At 44.6% G+C, this 16,242-nt stretch overlaps 1 protein-coding gene across 1 annotated transcript in view; it reads right to left on the bottom strand.

Moving 5' to 3' along the window:
• Positions 1-3,859: 3,859 nt before the first annotated feature.
• Positions 3,860-16,242, bottom strand: part of nav3 (neuron navigator 3) — a 156,331-nt gene continuing 143,948 nt past the window's right edge. Inside the window, exons 29-40 of the mRNA XM_029248669.1 lie at positions 15,329-15,482; positions 13,058-13,241; positions 11,474-11,571; positions 11,229-11,324; positions 10,869-11,037; positions 9,075-9,310; positions 8,061-8,215; positions 7,725-7,796; positions 6,054-6,250; positions 5,640-5,758; positions 4,957-5,160; positions 3,860-4,050 (exon numbers count right to left, since the gene is read on the bottom strand). Coding sequence (XP_029104502.1) covers positions 3,937-4,050; positions 4,957-5,160; positions 5,640-5,758; positions 6,054-6,250; positions 7,725-7,796; positions 8,061-8,215; positions 9,075-9,310; positions 10,869-11,037; positions 11,229-11,324; positions 11,474-11,571; positions 13,058-13,241; positions 15,329-15,482 — 1,798 coding nt within the window. The 3' untranslated portion in view covers positions 3,860-3,936. The remainder of the gene's footprint in view (positions 4,051-4,956; positions 5,161-5,639; positions 5,759-6,053; positions 6,251-7,724; positions 7,797-8,060; positions 8,216-9,074; positions 9,311-10,868; positions 11,038-11,228; positions 11,325-11,473; positions 11,572-13,057; positions 13,242-15,328; positions 15,483-16,242) is intronic.

The following is a 16,242-nucleotide window of genomic DNA, read 5'->3' as shown; positions in this document are numbered from 1 at the left end:
AGTGGCTGCCCACCCCTCCTGGGCATTCTAGATTGAAAAGGACTTCTAAATCCGATTCAAGGTAACAATGGCATTGTTGCAGTATAACTTGATTTCCCGGTTCACCGTGGTAACGCTTGTCCATCACGGCGGTTGGTCATCATCTTCAGTCAGTATGAGTGTTTATGTAACAGCCGGCTGCCCTACGCAGGTTTTATTGTAGGGGGGAAAATGCTGAAAAAGAAGTTGTTAGTAATTTATAACTTCAGTTTGTTCATTTTTTTTTTTTTTTTGGTAAAAAGTCTCAGATGTAGTTACAGTAAATTAAAAAAAACTTGACGCTACACTAAAATTAGTGCCAATTCAAAATTACTGGCACTAAAACAGCTCTACAGTCTCTCGTTTAATCCCCATTGTTCATTGGATTCTTTGCATAAATGTGATTTTTTTGAAATTCTTTCAACTTTCATTTTCATTATTTCCACTTTGGTTTCCATGGCAACATTACCCTTCCTCTTCTGATGTTAGAAACACCGTCAGGACACACAAGCTGATGGTCCCTAAATCCTCTCCTCTTTGGGTGTGCGGTTCTGCCACCTATCAGCTTGGAGGGTAACTAGTTCAGAATTATTGCTACAAATGGAAAATTAAGTGGGTGAGAAAATACATCTTTCCAATTTCAATAACCGCTTGTGCAGCTAAAAAAAAAAAAAAAAAAAACATTAAAAAAAGTTTCTTCATAGCCTGGGAGCAAGTGTGTCTACAGCAGTTCATAATGCACACACAGTATGTTTGAGTTTATTACTGGTACAGCAAACAGTCACACACAAGTACACTTCCTTCTGTAACATGCACTTAACACAAGCATCTACTGGGTATGGATATTTACAGCACACACGCGTTCTCAATACGGGTCAAATAAAATCTCAGATTCTAATCCACAACTATAGGGCAGCAGGTGGCATGGTGCTTAGAGGTGCCACCTTGCACCCAGAGAAGCAGCTTCAAACCCCTCCTCCGGCTGTAGTATCTCAACCGACATACTTACCTTGAACTGACAGAGTAAAAGTTTCCCGGCTGTATCAACAGGTCAAGACTGTTTGACTGAAGTTGCTTGTATGACACTTATGCCCATAATTTGTTACTAGGCTTTTACAGACCGCTAGAGAGCAGTACACACGACCTTTGAGGAGCGGCCCAAGTCTGCTGTGTTCTCTCGACCTCCAAAGACAAGAAAATCAAGACTCAAGAATCACTTCTCCACTTCGCTCTGGTGACACCAAATGCTATATTTATTAGGGCTTTACAAAGACTACAAAATTCTCCCGATGATTTAAATCGCTGTCTCTGTCTATTTACATGATATGTTACATACAAATGTACAAAATATAAAACATTTGAAGACAAATGTTTCACAAAAAGGGGGGAAAGAAACAGTCAAAGTAGTAAACGCTTTGAACTCACTGAGATGTCATTGCAAAGAAGTTGGAGACGTGTCACTTGGTGGATTTATCCACAATGGCCTCTACACAGCTGTTATGAATGGTCTCAAATATTTAAGTGTTTCATACAATGCGCACAAAAGGGGGGATGGGGGGGCCGCATGGTCTGCAATACAGCTGTTCAGTTGCTGGGTTTTGTTTTGGGGGAGGGGGGGCATACTTGAGTGCCATGTGTCCACCGCCAGGCACCCCCCCAGCCCATGTTGAACGATGCCACGGGTCAAAATGCCATGACGGCAGGCCTACGAGTCGAGCACAGAAAGCAGGATTGTCCTGAGTTTGACGTCGTTGACAGTACTTTTTTTTTTTTTGCAAAGCTGTAAACTGCAAATAGGAATATGATGTGGTCGTCTGAATCACCTGATAGCACCGGCTGCCAGTGAGCAAGAATCCTGCTTTCTCTGCCATCAACTTCCGCAGGTCTGCAAATTTTGGTATTTCACCTAACTTCCAGAACTTGATAACGAAAATAAATGTAGAAGTTAGTCTTAATCAAAAAACCTTTAACTGAATTGCTGGATAACAGCAAAGAAACGGATACAATCAATCTGAAACTGAGCCTGGCCTCCAGCAAGGGAACTACACGGGACATACTGTAGCAATGACCAGGAAAAGGTATGTGAAGGTATGACTGTCCCTGCTTTGTATTTGTAACCCTAACCCTAAGCAAGCCCACAGTAACCCCTAACCCTCAGACTGCTTAAATATGCTCCTTTTCATACAAACCTGACCACATACGTTGACAGAACAGCTCTATTGGTCCATGCTGTGCCCACACCCCCGGAACCGTGGTACAGTGGACGTTTTCATGAACTTTGTCAAAGTGGCACATGCTTCTATATATTGTGTAGCTCCTGCATAGGCAATACAACCAGTCATTACAAGACGATGCACACCTGTTCATAACAGCTGGTTCGCAGTTGTTCGTCATTTGCAAAGTACAGAGATTCTCAGCAAGTTAAGCATCATGTGAACATCAACAGGGCAGAATGCGTCCGAGTCACTGTGCAACACTTCGTATGTACAGTTTTCTCCCACCCGCCCCAGAAAGAGTGCAAAACCAACCCATGTTCGAAACAAAAGAGGAGAGGGATTAAATACTGAGTAAGGAGCCACCCGGCAAGTCGCATCCGTCTTCGTCATCGCCAACTCACTTAGTTCGTCGTAGCTGACAAACGCCTTTAACACAAAGTCTACCGAAAGCAAACTCTGTGCACTTAAAACACATGCTCATGGGCTATATACATATAGTTTAAAAAATACAATAGAAGTAAAACTAAAAAAAATTGCTTGTGCTCATGCCTGTTCAAGTGAGCCCAGGTCAACTGGGCTTAGGAAAAAAAAGGAAAAAAAAAAACTGAAAAAACACAAAATAGAGAGAAAACCCATCTTTCCCGCGTCAGTAACAGCCACACTTTGTGAAAGTAAACAGGTAAAAAAATAAAATCAGACCGCTGATGAGGCAGCTGATGGGAACTGTGGGATATCCCCCCCACCTGCAGCTAATCTACAGGAAGTGCACTTTCCCTCATGGTCACTCGGCAACGGCAAACATGTGCTTCGCGGATATGAGCCGAACGGCGGCAGTACCTCTTTACCCAGCTGTCCGGGAGCGATCGTTTTACGGGTTCAGAACGCCCAACGTGATGCTTCTCACCAATTGGATCATCACTTTAAGGCAGCGGGGAAGCGGCAGAGCACCATTGATGCATCTTGATCCCTTCTTGGTCAGGTTCTTCGATGGAAGCGGCGCTCGATGGCATCTAGCAGCGTTCTGCTGGGGAAACACTATTTGACCAGTGAGGGGAGAGAGGCCCCTTCTAAAGACCAAGTCGGAGATGGACGCAGGTTTAAGCGTGCGCTCGGCCGTCGACCGCAACACGGGGTCGGCGCTTCTCCAGTGTTTCAGAGCAGCGGTTGTACGGACGCTGCACGACCCGCTGCTTGTGCTTGTTGGCGGACAGGCTGCGTGGACGGTGCAGTGGTCCCGATCGCACGATCGGTGCCACGCGGCCCGACTAAGGTCAGGGTTGAGTCGGGGAGCCGCTCACCGTCTCTGTAGCACCACGTTAAAACGAAAACAGTTTGCCCTGTAAACGTCTGCAATTAATACAAAATAAAACTCACTTAAAATTCCAGTTTCCTCATAATACAGCTATATATAATTTGATCCTCGAAGGTTTGGCCTGAAATTTTTGGGTCCCCGTTGCAGGGCACTCCTTCCAGTTAAAGGTACCCACGGTAAAGCATGGATATTCGCTGCATTTACTCTGATGCCCCGACAAATGTGCTCCCATTGGAGTAGGCTGCCTCGTACCTGCAACACTCTCACAACCACCCCCACCCCACCCCACCCCTCCCCTCCCCACCACGGGGACTTGGAAGTATTAAGCAGCGGTGCACTGCCCAGCCCCGCCCGGCTGTGCCGACCTCTTGGCGCTCCTCGAACCCGGCCCTACAGCGTGGACTCCAGCGAGGAGTCCGGCAGGTCGCCGTGGTGACCGTCGCTGTCACAGCTCTGTGCGCTAGAGTAGTTGGCCGCCTCCTGCAGCTTCATCAGCATGTTCATCTGCGACAGCAAACGATATGGCAGCAGAGTTGTTTTCATCTATGTATTTTTCAATAGACAGGAATACATTGGAAATATGAGCACAAATCAGACCTGAAAACAGAAGGTTTAGATCAGGGGTATCCAACTGCATGTGAACACTTGTAAAATGATCAGTATTTACGGTACCTACTAGAAGTACTATAAATCCTATTGAGGCGCAGGATAATATGATTCAAGTCAGCCACACACTCTAGGACACACAGCCCAGCTAATTAAAATACAATAAAATAAAATGGACTAGTTAAGAAATCTGAGATTCAGTATGTCACTTACTATGATTTTGACACATGTGGCCCTTGAACCTGCTAACAATAATGACTGTGGCCCTTCACCAGAACAGGCAGGGCACCCCAGACCTATTGTTATTTAGGGCAGTTTCCCCATAAGGATTTTAATACTCTGTCATGCATATTTGTCATGAATCATAGAGGAATAAGGACAGGAGGAACACTGGATGGTCACTGCACTCGCAGCAAGTGACTGCGATTGAGCTGCTCTGATGACGTTTTCTTGCGGGAGCCTCTTCCCACCCCCCGACTGCACACAGCTCTTATTACACACAAACTGGAATTAATATCCAGTCATCCAAACAACGCGGTGCAGCGATTCGCTCGGACCAATGCATTCGTTCTTTCTGACAGACAAGGCCAGGCGTGAGTGAACGTGTCCTCACACTCCATTTACACCGAGCTGGTCTCCTTGGAAACCACTAGTTCAGGACCTTTAATGGATTACACATTTTACACATTTGCCATTTGTCTTATTAATAATGGTCTGTCTTACAGCTATTGATTGCACTTTCCTAAATATCTCAAGGAAACACAAAAGGTGGGGTGTGGGTGTGTGTGTGTGTGTGTTTCTCACCAGTGGGTCGCCCTCGGTGTCACTCTGGGAGACCTGCTTGGAGGAAGACCCCTCCTTGGCAGAGCTGTACCCGTCGTAGCCCACATCCTCGGGCCGCAGCTGGAGCAGGCCCTGCCAGTCATGCTGCAGGGAGGCGGAGCTCCAAGGACAGGTGTCAATCACCCATTTGGAAGGGTCCTCCCACATAGTTCTCTTACCATACAGCTGGAGGACAAAAGGGAGGATGGAGAGGAACTGCTCTAAGCAAAGGCAGTTCAAATCAGTTTTAACGAGAAACTATACACACTGGGTCCTTGTGTAACGAACGATTTGGGTTATGAATTTTCAAAAATATCGAAATTTGTTTATTCATTTTAATTGCATTTCATTCACTCATCCATTTTGCAAAAATGGTCACAAAGAGAAAACAGCGTTTCTATATCCAGCCACTGGAGCATCCGATCCGCTGAGATGTACGTCGCTTTGGAGAAAAGAGTCTGCTAAATGAATAAATGCAAATGTAAAATATTATTTCTATTTGACATTTTCCACAGAGCCTATCCAGCAAATAAACAGTTATGAATCAACTTAAAGTCCTAGTTGCGTTTGTACACAGAGGACCGAGTGCGTAACGGCGGATTTTACGAGACCTACTTTCTGACTTTTACCCCAGTACGACCGCGTACAGAGAAAGAGGAACCTACCTGAAGCCCCTCCCTCACAGCTTCCAGCAGATACGGGACCAGAGAGTAGTTCCACAGGTCCGTGAACCACACGCGCGAGCCGTCCACATCCATCGGACAGGACAGGAAGAGGCGAGGACCTGTCCAATGGATGAAACAGCTTTAATGTATGCAGACAGATGGCCTTGGAATATACACAATGATATATTAATACGCATTCATATACACATCTATGCTGTTCAAATTTATCAAACCACGGAGAAGCGTGTTCTGCACCTCGAAAAGGTCTGAGTTCATCTCATCTACCCCCCACTTCATAAATGTGTGACGCAGAAACGTTCACCTCCCATAACTGGAGGGAGTTACCGTGAGACGGAGGTAATGTCAGCGACCTATTACTAGGGAGAGGTGCCGTCACGGTCACCCGACGCTCACCGATGGTGACGTCGGAAGAGCTGTGGGCCTCCAGGAAGCTGTTGAGATGCTGCCACGCCTTGGGGATCCAGTCCACAATCTTGATAAGGTCGTTGCTACGCACGCTCTTTTCGATCTCCGTCTCAATCAGCTTCCTCCGCAGGAATCGGCCCAGAAAACCCTTCACCGGCTCCGTATGGTTGGCGCACAGCACCCACCTGGGCGCAGGAACGAGAGGGTGACGTGGAGCAATTCGTGAGCGACACACCGCCGTGAGCTTTGGTGTAAGATCAAGTAAAGTATAAGTGACTCACGAAGGTATATACTACCCTTTGTCTTGCTAAAGATAAAAAAATTGTATATTCAATAAATATACAATAATATTTATAATACATGCCGTTATTTTGCCAGTCTTTGACAACGTACAGACTTTTGCGTTTAATTTTGATAAGTTCTTCATAAACTCACAGAATTATGTACCTCGTCATCTTATTACTACTTATTACATCATTTTAATTAGCGCACTTAATTACCCAAGCAAATAAGGGCCTTCCCTAGTGAGGGCTTTAATCCCTCTGTCTCTCTATGTCACAGATCACATCTGACTCACTGACAGGCATGCAGACCACATTTAAATAATGCTAATCAACAAAACATGGAATAAACACGAATAACTGACAACCATAGCCAAATGAGATGAGAAAAAATCCTTTAACAAAGGAGTAGGCCGTGTCAAGACGATGGTGTCAGAGGATATATTGTGAGAATAAAGATTTACGTATCCTGGTACACTGGGCGCTCACCTCACAAATAAAATTGGGACTGGAAGTCCATTCGTATCTCACGTTTACCATTATGTCAATAAAAGCTTCATAATACTGACATCCCTATTGCTCATCCTATTGCGGGTTCACCGCAGTCCAGAGCCTAACCTGGAAACACAGGGTGTGAGACAAGAAACACAATGCACTGGGCTCCAGCCTGTCACAGGACTTTTTATATTCCTGTATTTTACCTTGAATCAACATGTGCAGAAAATGTATGGCCAATTTAGTTTGTTCACACACACACACTGTCTGAAACTGCTCATCCCAAGCGGGGTTGCGGCGAATCGGAGCCTAACCCGGCAACACAGGGCGCAAGGCTGGAGGGGGACGGGACAGGACACACCCAGGACGGGCCGCCAGTCCATCACAGACTCACCAGAAAGCAGGACCCAGCCAAACCCGCTGCGCCACCACGTCCCCCTAGTTTGTTATCCATATTATCAATTATACAATAGCGATTACACCAATGGCTGGATGTGGAAACATGGTTGAAGTTTGCTCTGCAATTAATTTTTGAAGAGAAGTGAAAAGGAAGCAACTGGAAATAAATAAAAATTAAATGTATCTCCAAAAATCTGTAACTCCAGCCTTCATAACATGGCGACCCAGTGTACCATCTCTCCTGGCACTACCTGGTGGGATATGCAAATGAATAAGCAATATTCTACTGTACATATTACCTGAAAAGAGCACGACACAGACCGTACACTTTACATCACTTTATGCATTTTTCCCGGTGATGCTCGGAGTACCGGCTCCTTAACTTTAGAGACACCTGTGCCCCATTGTTGGTTGTGTTCGTCCCAGACCAAGCTAGCCCCTGCCCATATTGATGGCCATGCCTTGGACAGTCAGGGCAATGCACCTGAAATTATGGTGAAGCTCCAGGTTGGGCGAGGACGACACTCCCTGGTTCATCGTCCCAATGACGTACGGGCTGAGGCAGAAAAATACAAAAGCAGAAGAGGCAGTTGACAAATGGCAAAGCAACTGGTTATGAAGGCACAGTCATCTGCAATTCCTTTCACTCTGTTGTCTTTCAGATCATGCACTGCTTTGAAATAGAACTGAATGATACTTGCAAACTTGCCAAATGTATTATTATACTGTAGGATCACTGGGATGCAGCTGGTTTTAAAATCCAAACAAAAACAGGGCTAGCAGGTTCTCAGGGAGACAGAACTGGAGCAATATCTCTCACCATTGGTGGAACTTGCAGTTGAGGAAGCCGTTGAAGATGTCGCTGAGGGAGCCTATGTGGTGGAGATTGTCCAGGATGACAACGCTTGGGAGCTCAGTGTCGCCTTGCGCTGAGCTGCACTGTTCTGCCAGTGTGGACAGGTACTGCTGCAGGTCCTGCATGACATTGAGTTGAGAGTCACCTCATATATGCTGTTCTCATGCACATTCGTACTCTTCCGATCATTAATAATTGGTCTTTTAAGCTGAAGAAATGCACATAAACCGTTGTGTAAGCCTGATACACTGGGTCCTTACCGTATGAACATTCAAGTCATACATTTTGAAAATGGAATTAAAATGAACTGGAAAGAGTTTCAGTTTTTTTTCTAAGATTTGTTGGTGAATTTAACCTGCATTTCCATGTGCAGCCTCTAGTTGGCAATAAAACACCTCCAACCTACAAACAACTCTACCTTTACAGAAGTTACCCAGCAAATAATCACTTTTCTGTTGCTTTTATTGATTGCATAGATAATAAAGCGAAGGTGGCCACATGCTCAGAAATGTTGTACATTTCAACTTAATTGAATATAATTTAATAAACCAACAGAGTTTCCTTCCTCACACCCTGTGTTTCCAGGATGGACTCTGTAGCACAGTATAGGACAAGCAGCAGACCAAAACATAACAGGTTTAAAGAGAAATTTTAATTTATTATGCTTTATCTGAGGTTTCTACAGAATTAGGCCCATGGGTGAATTTGATGGGCATCTCCATTAAGCCTTGACCGACTTGGGCGTAGGAGTGGGGTTTACAGTCAAACAAACAGTCTTCCACTCCCGTTTGTGCTCATAAGCTGGGGATAAAGTGAGGGCAGTACACACCTTACTTTTCAGCTCTTCTGAGTTATCTAAAAAAAATAAGTGTATGTTGCTGTAACAAATATTAAATAATGAGCTTGATTTAGTTACCATTTGGTTACACAAGGACCACTTCAGCCAGGCTGCTTGTTGTCTATATGATGGTTCCCTACCTTGCTGGACTTGTGGTCCACGCAAAAGCTGACCACCGAGCCCTCCGTGAACTCCCGGCCAGACTTGGCAACGATGAACTCGGCCAGCTTGCTGGCCAGGAAGGACTTGCCAGTGCCACTGGGTCCGGATAGGATGATGCGTCGGTGCTCCACCAGCAAGTTCAAATACCGCTGGATAATGGTCTTGGGGATAAGGGTGTCAAACACAAGCTCATCTACACTGTTCTCCTTCACACCTGCAACACAGAAAAAAGGAATAGTGTATCACTTAAGCTATTTATAATGATTTACCCATTTATCCAGCTGAATAAATTCAAGCCAAGGACCTTGCTTAAAGGCTCTACAACAAGAGATGAGAATTGAACCTGTCTCTTTTGAATCCATCATCTAATATCCGATGAGAGAGTCACCAAAACATCACTAATAATAGTAAATATTAATTTATGACTGAAAATTAAAGAAAATACACATTTGGAATTTAGGGAAATTACATCAGGAACTTAATGATTTGAACAAATCTTCTTATTTCCATATTCAGGAATGTACTGAATTCTTTTTTTGGTCCCAGTAAGGGAAACATTGCACTCATATCAGTCCATCAGCCTGGTCAAAGGTCCACGTGCTCTGCTGGAGTTGTGCAGACAGCTGTAAGTGGCAATTTGTCTCACTGCGACATGAGTAATGACCACCAAGTGCAATGCAATACACCCTCTAACTGCCCTGAAACACAATTATCTAGTGCTGAGGAATAATGCGTTTCATTGATCATACATAAATCACAGCTGCTGAGTTTCAGTGCCATCAACAATGCTAGGGGAAAATCTTTTACCATAGTACAGGGGTGAGGAAGCCATGTACAAGGAAATCTGAGGAGTGATATGGCTGTGCATGCAGGTGACACTGTTACACTAAAAGCAGATTCCAGAGTACACGTCTAATAATATCGAATGTACATAAGTGTGGTACAGTAACATTCCTCCAGATAGGTGGTGGGGGGTATGACACAACGTCAACCATGATCCATGAGCAAGAAGCTAGAATCACAACAAGCTGTTTTCACAGGAAAGAGATCGATGCCAGGGTACCTTAAGAGTAATACAACTGGCAATGGCATTTAGTTTGTTTCAAATTTCTCAAAAATTGTGTTAAATATTGTAATCATTTTTGCATTATATTTAATATTGTCTAATGTAACAGAAAAAGGTTCTGTGTGTGCGTAACACCAGTCATACTGAAAAGTTAAATAATGATGTAAGTGTTAAGTGAACCAGTTTATACTAATCCACAATGTTAGTATTTGCAAAAAAAAAAATGTTTCACCAGATATTTTAGTTTCTAGGTGTATTATTTTATTTTGTGTTCAAAACTGGTTGGTGAACACATCTGAACACTGAATTTTACATTTTTGTGTTCTTCCACTTGTGTAGGAAACACAAGGGAAGCCTCATTTTGCCTGCAACACAATGTCCCCGTTTATTTTCCACTGATGCTCAGTTGCATTTATTTGACACACATCTTTAAACAATCTAGGAACATTAACCTCTAGTATTAACTGGTAGAATAGTGGTTAGAGCTACTGTCTTTGGATCCAAAGATCGCAGGTTCCATCCCCACCCCCAGCTGAAGTACCCTTGAGCAAGGCACTTACCCTAAATTTTTCCAGTAAAATTACCCAGCTGTATAAATGGGAAAATAATTGTAAGCTTAACATTGTAAGTTGCTTTGGAGAAAAGTGTTGGGTAAATGAATAACACAATCATCATGATCCTTGACAGTTTTCAGAAAGGGCCCCACCTTTGAGGCTCACAGTGATGATATTGTTGTCCCCCACCAGGTATCCGCAGGGCAGCAGCTCGGGCACCTCGGAACCAGTGGCACGCACCACATCGCTGAGTCGATAGCACGCGATGCTGTCCGAGGTCAGGCCCAGGTTGGTCGCTGGATCCACACGGAACATGTACTCCTGCCACACACACACACGCGCACACCTCAACATGCGAGTGGCAGGTCAGTTCCCACAACTGCCCCTGTGGGCAATAGCAGGTGATGTGTGCACAGCCGCAACATTTGACTGTGTCTGACAGATCTTACAAGAGGCCATTGTGGAGTTTTACAGCACCAGTGTTGGTTAATAACCTTGAGTAAGGATCCTACCTTGAATAAGCGCCTTGTCACACCATCCAAGACATCCCACTTAGTCTTCCCACTGACGCCGATGGAACCAATGAGATACTCGTGGCATTTTGCCCCCTAAATTTAAAAAAAGGGAGGAGCTGCATTACAAATACATAAATCAGATGTTTAATGACAACAAAACTGACATCACGCAAGGAAATGTTTTCATAACGACTTCAGGAATGTAAACCGCGGCCGATTAGCATATATTGAAGGGCGGTCACCTTGGTCCTGGTGGAGCTGCTATGGATGGCAACCACAATTCTCACGCTGCGGCTCTCTTTGCGAAGGTTCCCTTCATAGCCCTCATCCAGCAGGATGTCTGTGGGATCAGAATACAACTCTCAGCACATGTTACTCCAGGGAAGTGTAAGTCTGTATTGCCTTCTGGAGCTTCCTACTGACAACTCCACGCAAGGCGCCAAACAAGTTCTTCGACAACGAGATAACACACCGGGAGCATAAATTCTAATAATATGTACGTAATTTCAGTAACAACTAATATAAGTAATGAGATGGCCAGGTAGTTACGGTGATACACTGCTAATCCACAGCTCAGTGCTTACAGCGTGTAAGAGCATTCATGTGTTAAAAGTTATGGCTTAATTGAATTAATATTAACATTTCTAAAATTCCATAATCTGCCATTCCGGTTGTGATTTAGCTGCTGAGACTGAGATTTAAAGATTGTAGTTAATGTAGACATTGTGAGGAGGAAGTAGGAAAGTGTTTTTGGTTTTTCCTAGAAGTTTCTATATGTGGCTATTTTTCCCCAGTGAAGATTTCAAAAATATTATCCTTCCAGTGTCAGCATAAAAAGGACCAACTGGGGCTGTGTTGAACCCAACACTTATAAATAGGATCAAAATCCCATTCTTATAGTCTTTTGCCTGAGGAGTGCAATATCTGTGATTTTTGGGCCAGCAGGTGCCACAGGAGTTAGCACCATAGCTTTCAAATCCTACCCTCCTGCTGTCGTAACCTTGATCAAGGTACTCAGCCTAGACTGAAACAGTAAAAATTACTCATGTGTATAAATGATAAATAACTACGTATCTTTACATTGTGAATCACTTTGGAGAAACACGTCAGCTAAATAAGTAAACGACAGGAATACTGAGAGCGCACTCTTGATGTTACTTACTTGGCAAATATTACAAATTAAATAAGCAACAGCAATTAATTAAAAATGCAGCCTGCGAAACGTTCAGTCATTTTGAGCGTAATCCTACAGGTATTATTTATACTTAGCAAGCAGTCCCTCCGAGCGGAGATAAAGTGCAGGATGTTTTATATTCCAGCGGCTTGGCAGAGCATGGGTCCTGCGCAGGAGTGATAACGTTCACAGTGCCCCCGCCTCCCCTCTCCTCCCATGCGCACGAGAGCAGAGTGAAGCCCTCCATCAATTAAGCGTCCCTGCGCTTGGGGAGCACCCCACTCGCACCCGGGGACAAGCAGCGGTCCAGCGGTGATCGCACTCCCGCTGTTCAAGTGCCCGGTCGGCAGCCGTCCCATCGATGAGGTGGAAAACGCACAACTGGAGCCTCCCAAACAGCCATGCGCATCCTCAGCTTCCCAAGTGCGGTCACAGTTTGGAGAGGAGCATGACCTTAGTGTGTTGCATACAGTCAAGTGCTACCTGACCGGTAACTCTCAAACCTGGAGGGACGTGGCCCTTGAGGACTAGAACCACCCACTCCCATTCTATTCTGGAACACATCCTCAAAAGTTTTGTGAGAGTTTTTACTCAGCATCAAGGTGACTGGAATATGGAAGACTTATTGGTATAAAACCAGCCACCAGCTCACCTGACATGATGGTGTCAGTCATGTTGAGGTTGTTGAGCGACAGACCCAGTGACTGACGCGAGGACGACGACGATGTGCTGGAGGTCTCCGAAGGGGGCCGTGGGGTCTTGGCCGGCGGGGCTGCAGTGTTGCTCCCCGTCGACTTCAGCCGGTCATTCTCTGCCTTCAGCAGCTCGATTTCGTTCTTGCGGTAAAAGGGACACCGACAGTGTGACAATGGTGTTTAAACAGACAAATGATTTCAATTCACTCATAAACAGTCATCCCTGAAAGTTAATAACTCACGTGAATTCACAGTTAAAAGTCAAACGTAGATGATATTAGATATATCTGTCCCTTCCCGTGCGGCAAAGTCCGACGTGATTCTGGAGGTTTCGTTTTCCGAAAGTAAAAAAAGAATTGGCGGCTCTTAAACGCCCACAGTGTGTGTCAGTGAACGAGTGTGTGATGGCCCTACTATGAACTGGTATCCAGTGCACTGTGTACCCTGCCTCAAACCCTATAATTCTTGGATAAGAGCTGGACCACCATGGCCCTGCACTACAGCAGCAGCTGGTGATAACAGACGGACGAACGAACGTGGCAGAAACATCTATGCCGATCAGGCAAAAACTGAACTGTGGAGTACCTTCTGCGATTGTGTGGTTGTCTCTGTCCACATTGTTGGACAGGTATTTGAGCCATCACAGTAAGGGCACTTTGCTTTTCCCAGACATGGGCTTTTTCCCCCCGTGATGCCAGCTGGCTCAGACAGCTACACAAGTACAGCAATCTGCTGCCAAAAGGTATTTTCACTCTGCACCCAGAGTAAAAGCAAAGGACAGATCAGGTGTAACACACAGAACCCTTCAAATCCCCACACTTTAGGTCACTTCTGCTGGAACCCAGATATTGGTTCGTCTCCTATTTGGATCTATAGGGGCTTTTGCTGCATTGTGTCTAATGCGACTGGGGCATTGGAGGAACCCAGGCAGAGGTCCCACAAGGCAGCGGGAACTGGGAGTAGAGGGCTCACTACAAATATGAGACTCGGGCCTTCAGAAAGGCCTAGTGGTCCATATGCTGGATGGGATCTGACCACGGGAACATCAAGGTGGATGTGGACCCCCCCCCCCCAAAGGAGAAGTTCAACAACCTGTCTATACAGAATTTGGTATACAAACAGACTAATAATATTGCTGTGAAATGAAAATCTTACCATGTCTGTGGTTGTTCATGGAGAAACTTAATGAAAGATGGCACCAATTTACTACTTTGTGTGGAATAAAACCTGATATTCTGTATATCCCCCATACAAAAGAACTTTGCAAAACGTGCAGGCTGAATTAAAAGCTTTTGTCGCGAAGGCCAGCACCGAGTGGAAATATGTGGGTAGAAATTACTACAAAAGGATTCTTTAAATAGTTCAATTAAAATACAGAGATAAGCAGTCCTCTGGCAGGATCAGGGTCTGAGAGGGTGGAAAGCTGTCGAAGGGAGACTGACGTTACAAATCAGGCTGGAACTAGGATAAAGGACGCTAATTTTGGCAGGAAAAGTCAACCGCAGCGAAATACTGCTGTCTTTACTACAAATATAAGATGGATAATATATCCAACTGCGGGACAAATTTGAAAGTGATCATTTGTCTTTATCAGATTTAATGCTGAATTTAATACTAAATATTTAATATTTAAATACTAAATATAATATTAAAAAAATTGGTGGGAGGGTATCGGGATTTGTCCATCCTGCGTCTTATGCACCTTCTCGAACGATGAACCTTGGTGCATCAAGTGGTGGGGAACAAACTAGGTTTACTTGAGAGTTACATGTCTGCAGCTATGTCTCCTTCTCTCAATGTAGTGCATAAATTGTACTTTTGCTGAGATGTACGTCGCTTTGGACAAAAGCGTCTGCTAAATGTAAATGTAAAACTAGTTTCATTGTTGGTAATGATTTAAGATTTATTATATTTACATTTATTCATTTAGCTGATGCTTTCTCCAAAGCGACTTACAACGTTAAGCTATTTAGAATTATTGACACATTTATAAAGCTGGGTAATTTTACTGGAGCAATTTTGCCTTCCTCAAGGGTACTACAACTAGAGGTGAGATCTGAACCACTCTAACTACTACACTACCAGCAGCCTGTTGTATATGAGTTGGGTGTTCATACAATGTTGCATGATAAATTTGTGGGTTTTTTTAATATTATTTCTGGTGAGTCCATGTGTGGGCGTGATGTTGTGCGGTAGTGCTTTTAGCTCCATGCACCAACAGTACAAACCTGCATGCGGTTCATGGCCTCTCGGATCTGGTCCAGCTGATGGGCAGAGCTCAAAGCTTCCAGGCGGATGTCCGTCAGCTTCAGCTCCTTCTCCCGCAGCTCGTTCTTCAGCTGCAGGATGATCTCAGCCTCTGCCTCAGTGCACTCACAAAGCCTGGGGAGTCGGCAGGAGACAGCAGTCAGGTCAGAGGCCTACGCGCACACGCCTATGCACACGTACACACACAATGACCTCGACAGCAAGGCAGGAGACACCAACCTACAGTGTCATTGACACAGCCCAATTCCAAAATATCAGTTAGACTGTATGCTGTACATACAAACTGTTCACTGAAGTTAAAACGAGCACAGACATGCAGCTCACGTGTTCTACTGGGCTATTTACATTACATTCATTCATTCATTCAGCAGATGCTTTCCTCCACACTGACATATGCAACAATGGCTATTAACTAGTATTTAACCGATGCCTTCGTCCAAGGAGACTTGCAATGTAAGATAATCTGCAGTATGGATCTTTCAATCATTTACCATTTATACAACAAAACAATATGACACACAAACACACACACATTAAAGGTAACCCCGTGAACTAAAACATGTCTTTGGACTGTGGGAGGAAACCAGAGCACCTGGAGGAAACCCAGGCGAACACCGAGAACATGCACACTCCACACGCTGAGCTGGATTTCAGTCCATGACCAAATGCACAGCCCAGGTGCTGTAAGGCTCCAGAGCTACCCAAACCGTGTATAACCCATTCTAAACATTTGCAATTCTGGGTTAAATAACTACAGCTAATTTGCAATCCTGCGAGAAGCACCAAAGAACTCTGGGAAAAGAGCCACTCCAACCTGCTGACAGAGATATGCAAAGAGGTGACGAAATTCTCTCACCGCTGGCATTTTGTTTGG

Source organism: Scleropages formosus, chromosome 24 (genome assembly GCF_900964775.1).
Source record: "Scleropages formosus chromosome 24, fSclFor1.1, whole genome shotgun sequence".
Lineage (NCBI taxonomy): Eukaryota > Metazoa > Chordata > Actinopteri > Osteoglossiformes > Osteoglossidae > Scleropages > Scleropages formosus.
This window is presented reverse-complemented; position numbering and strand designations above follow the sequence as displayed.